Source organism: Metopolophium dirhodum, chromosome 1, assembly GCF_019925205.1.
Source record: "Metopolophium dirhodum isolate CAU chromosome 1, ASM1992520v1, whole genome shotgun sequence".
NCBI classification, from domain to species: Eukaryota; Metazoa; Arthropoda; class Insecta; order Hemiptera; family Aphididae; genus Metopolophium; species Metopolophium dirhodum.
The window spans coordinates 104,689,267-104,693,678 of record NC_083560.1 but is presented as its reverse complement, the minus strand read 5'-3'; the positions used below and the strand labels follow the sequence as shown (position 1 = coordinate 104,693,678).

Genomic DNA, 4,412 nt, shown 5'->3' with positions numbered 1-4,412 from the left:
TCTATATAATGTATCATTAAACGTCATCGTCATTCTCATTATCTGCATCATGCAACATCCATTGGTTAATTTGAAAGATCAGCTTGCATCAAATCGAATTTTCGAACATTGCCCACCAAGGTGGCTAAGTTGCACTTACTAGCAACGAGTTACACCCAGAAGGATAATTTTTTTAATGGTGCCATTTTTAACATGTAACGAAGTGTGTGGAAGTGGAATCATCTAGTAATATACTAATATCTATATATATTTATAAAAATTAGTGTACATTTTGAATAAATTTTATAACTCAAGATACACCTACATAAATCCACCTAACCGATTTCGGTAAAAATTTCAGGGCATATTAAGATTGATATGTAGATGGTTTCTGTGAAGTTTTTACGCTGTGCGATAAGTGGATCCGGAGTAATGGCCTCTTAAGTGCGACATGGTCAAAAACATCAACAAAATCTATATAATAATAGTGTATTGCTTGCTATTGGTTACGGGGTTTGTTGATTTGTATTATTATTTTTTGTCAATATATATTGACAAATATATAATATTGGTATATCTTCTAACTAAAAAATGAAAACCTTTGAGGCCTATGTCCTCGGAAACTACTGAACCGATCGTTATGATTTTTTTTTTTAAGGTTTATGGCATTTGATCGATTATCTAACTTAATAAACAAAGTAGTTATCAATTATTATAAATAATGGCCTGTTACATAATAATAGATAATAATAATAATCAGTATTATTCTCAACTATTATAACCCATAGCAACCATTAATAAACAACAATTTCTATCGTAAATCTCAAAATTCCTGTTTGAGAACCTACCAGGGGTGATCAATTCCCTTTTTAAATTAGTCTATGACACTCACAAAGAATGTGGCTTTCTATTGGTGAAAGAATTTTCGAAATCGGTTCAGTAGTTTCAGAGATTACCCTCAACAATGGTAACTAACAACTCCTCTTTATATAATAGTACTAGCTGAATAACCCGGCTTCGCCCGTGTACAGTTTTTTTGTGTAACCTACTATAACTTTTATTTTATCAGTTTTTATATTTATTACAGGCTGCTTTTATCAGTGCCTCCAGGTGCGTCTAAGAAAAATGTTTGGCCAGTGTTCTTTTCAATGCCCTATAATATTTTGTTATATACATAGGACTGTTCATTATTTAGTAAATGTTGTGACGTCCAACGCAAACGATACTACCATAGTTTATAATTGTACTAGCAGGTACCGGAGAGCGCGAAATGCGACGAGATAGATAAGAAATACTATCCCCCGCGCCTCAGTCTCCGCCGTACTGCACCACCGTTCCGGCAGTCGCACACACGCTCCCCTCCTAGTACCCACGGCCCAGAGTACCGGCCACTCACGTTATCTGTACGTATGTGCCCCCCTCCCTCACCTGTCGTGTTCCGTGCCACCAAAGGTCGCAAAGAACTGACCGACACCAGCAAAAGCCATCACTACCTTTTTTCCCGTCTGAGCTCCCGGTACCATGAGCGAGTAGCACGCGTTTCGCTGATGCGCCGAGGGGCGGCACGGGACCCACACTAATCTACTGGTAACGTTTTGGGTACATCTTTATTACTATTCTCACCGTGGCCGGTACTTATTTAGGGTATTATTATTAGTATTATTATTATTATTATTATATTATTATTATTATTATATTATTATTATTGTACTTGTTGTTATTGTGGTACATTATTGTTGTCCTCCCGCCGGTAAACCGCTCCGTCGGAGCCGTGTGGTGAGTAGTGTTTATGTTTTATATTATTATTATTAAAATGTATTATTATTATCTTTATAGCTTTACTTTGACCGAGTTTTATGCCTTCGGCTTTCTCGGCACCAACTTAATACAAATTTATTCAAATAAACTCATATATATATATCTTTCCCCAAATTGAGGTATTATTATTTCACCGTCGGTCACCTGTCCTATTACTGGGTCAAATGTATTCACGTTCTTAAATAATAAAAAAAAATCCACGGCACTCCGGCTTTCGGGTCTCGGTCCGTGGTTGGCGACCGTGAAATGTTCGAGGCGGCCACATGACTCTCGAGAACATGACAAACATGATCGAGCAGTCACAATGTTCATTAAAATTTATATACTGTGCCAAAATATTCGAATCATAATTGATCTCTCGAAGGTAATCTTTATTTTGTAAGACTGCTTCACATCTTGATGGCTGAGGTAAACCATAATGTTGCAAAGATGTACCTCCCAGAGATAGAACAGTATCTTCAAGAGTAACTAAGCATTTATTGTATACTTCATTAATAATTGAATTCACATTCTCGGGTTGTATATCCAACTCCACTCGATGTCGTATATCTTCTGAAAGACTGTCCTTGTATTTTTCCCAAAGACTTAAAGCATCTGACAATTGAAAAAATATCAACATAATTGCAAAAAGTTCCCGTAATTTAAATGGAGAACCACAAAGCACAGCTTCTTCCATAGTTGTATCCCAGTGCCTTTCGTCTTCCAGTAAGCCTAGAACCTTACACGCTGTCTGATAAGTAGGTTGAATTGTGCCGTTAACAGTTTTCAATTTCAAAAAGATGTAGGACCTCGGACTTCATGAAGTAAAAGGCGAAGATAGTAACACTCGGTATTATTAGGGTGAATGGTATATACTCTACCCAGAGCTTGATCTCGTTTTATTCCCGGCCAACCATTTACGTTAATTCCACGTTTTCTTCTCTCGAATCTATTATTTTTCCATACATAGTAAGAGGGAACATCAACATAAAGAAGTGTTTTTGCAAAATCATCTGTTTTACATAAGTCGAAAAATGCTAAAAGAGTAGTTTTTGGTGGATTGTTAATCATGTCTGTTAAACGACTGGAGTCATTAGGGTTGAAATAAACACGCTGGCCATTTTCTAAATGCACGGAAAGATGGAAGACTGTTGGAAATCTCTCGTGGATAGGAAAAGCCAGAATTCTCCATACAGCCTCAGAGCTGCTGATATATCGACCACTTTCATAAAGCTTGACTTCATCATTATCATTTTCAAAACCAAATGCTGCTTGATCACTTCCTTTTGTAATATATTTACAAATGTATTTTATAGATTTTACAGAGTTACAGTACTCTACATTAATATGAGCACCAAATGTACGTGAAAGCACTGGGTTATACGGTACTACCCAACGATTATCAAGTGTATTACCATTTATTTCAACAGTAAAACCACCATTTTCTGGAGCTCTTCACCTATACTTTGGATACCCGTCGTCTCCTGTCTGTGTTTCTTGAATGAAAGGTCTAGGATACTTCTTACTACAGCTACCTGACTTCATACAGGGTGATCTATTGTTTGAATTACCGCAAGGCCCATGGATCATATTGGCTTTGATAATATCGTAAAGGAGAGAATCTTTTTCAGGATCAGGTATTTCCGCACTAATGATACAATCTAATTTATCTGGAGAAATGCGCTGTTTTAGCCATAACAAAATATGTATGTGTGGTAAACCACGTTTTTGCCATTCGACCGAATACATAAAACATTGCACTTCCCCAAACAAATTCCCTTTTGTTAACAATTTCATTAACGTCTTAACTTTTAAATGAAATATCCTAGCTATAATATCATGACGATCGTAGGACTTTTGTTCAGAAAGTAATGCATTTGAAACTTCTTTCCATCGAGGATTACATGTAAAAGTTATGAATAAATCAGGACGACCGTAATGACGAACGTATGTCATGGCGTCCTGAGTTTTTTCATGCATATACCGTGGTGAGCCAGTAAAAGATGACGGAAGAACTACCATCTGACCAAGATGGGTAAGATCAGTATCTTGTCTCCCAATAGCATCTCTGAGATGTATGTAATTATCAGCTCTGAGTTGCATTTGATTGTTTTTAATAAAATGTAAGCGCTCTGTTTCAATTTTAGCGTACATATCAACTAAATATTGATTAAAAAGTGATCTAAAGTACAGTAAATGGTTGATTTCCGTTTGTCTAATCATGATGTGGTAAGAATAAAATTGCGATGCAGAAACTGTTTTCTGAAGTGGTAATTTAGTTTTTGGATCAATCTGAGAGATATTAATGGAATAACCATCCTCCCCATGACAGAAAAGTAACGGGTACTGAAGTGTATCGTATGAACGGTGCAATTCACTAATCCGTTGCAATTTGTTATCATGACTTTGTAACATAATATCTCGTTTTTCAAACTGTTGTCCAACTATGTGACCAATGATACTTCACTTGTTGTTGGTGCATTATAACGTCCTCTGTGAGCATTATCAGGTTTTCTATCAGCTTGTATTATAATTTCAAAGTTTTTACTATTTTGAGGTACTCTTTCGAGTGTGGTTTTCAAGTCCTTTATGTATGGGTTATTATGGTGCAACATCGCTTGTAATTGTTTTACCAG

General features: G+C 36.3%; 1 protein-coding gene across 1 annotated transcript; it reads right to left on the bottom strand.

Annotated features, from left to right (window-relative positions):
• Positions 1-1,975: 1,975 nt before the first annotated feature.
• Positions 1,976-4,191, bottom strand: LOC132949138 (uncharacterized). Its single transcript, XM_061019918.1, has 3 exons — positions 3,348-4,191; positions 2,653-3,059; positions 1,976-2,527 (listed from the first exon to the last, which is right to left on the bottom strand). The coding sequence occupies exons 1-3, from the start codon at positions 4,189-4,191 to the stop codon at positions 1,976-1,978; spliced, it is 1,803 nt and encodes a 600-aa protein (XP_060875901.1).
• Between the last annotated feature and the right edge of the window lie 221 nt (positions 4,192-4,412).

Excerpts from the sequence above, each read along its gene's own strand:
- LOC132949138 (XM_061019918.1), bottom strand. The coding sequence starts at position 4,191 with ATGTTACAAAGTCATGATAACAAATTGCAACGGATTAGTGAATTGCAC. Across the intron at positions 3,060-3,347 it reads TATGATCCATGGGCCTTGCG|GAAGTGATCAAGCAGCATTT; the intron begins GTAATTCAAACA and ends ATATTACAAAAG. Across the intron at positions 2,528-2,652 it reads GAGATCAAGCTCTGGGTAGA|ACAGCGTGTAAGGTTCTAGG; the intron begins GTATATACCATT and ends CCTACTTATCAG.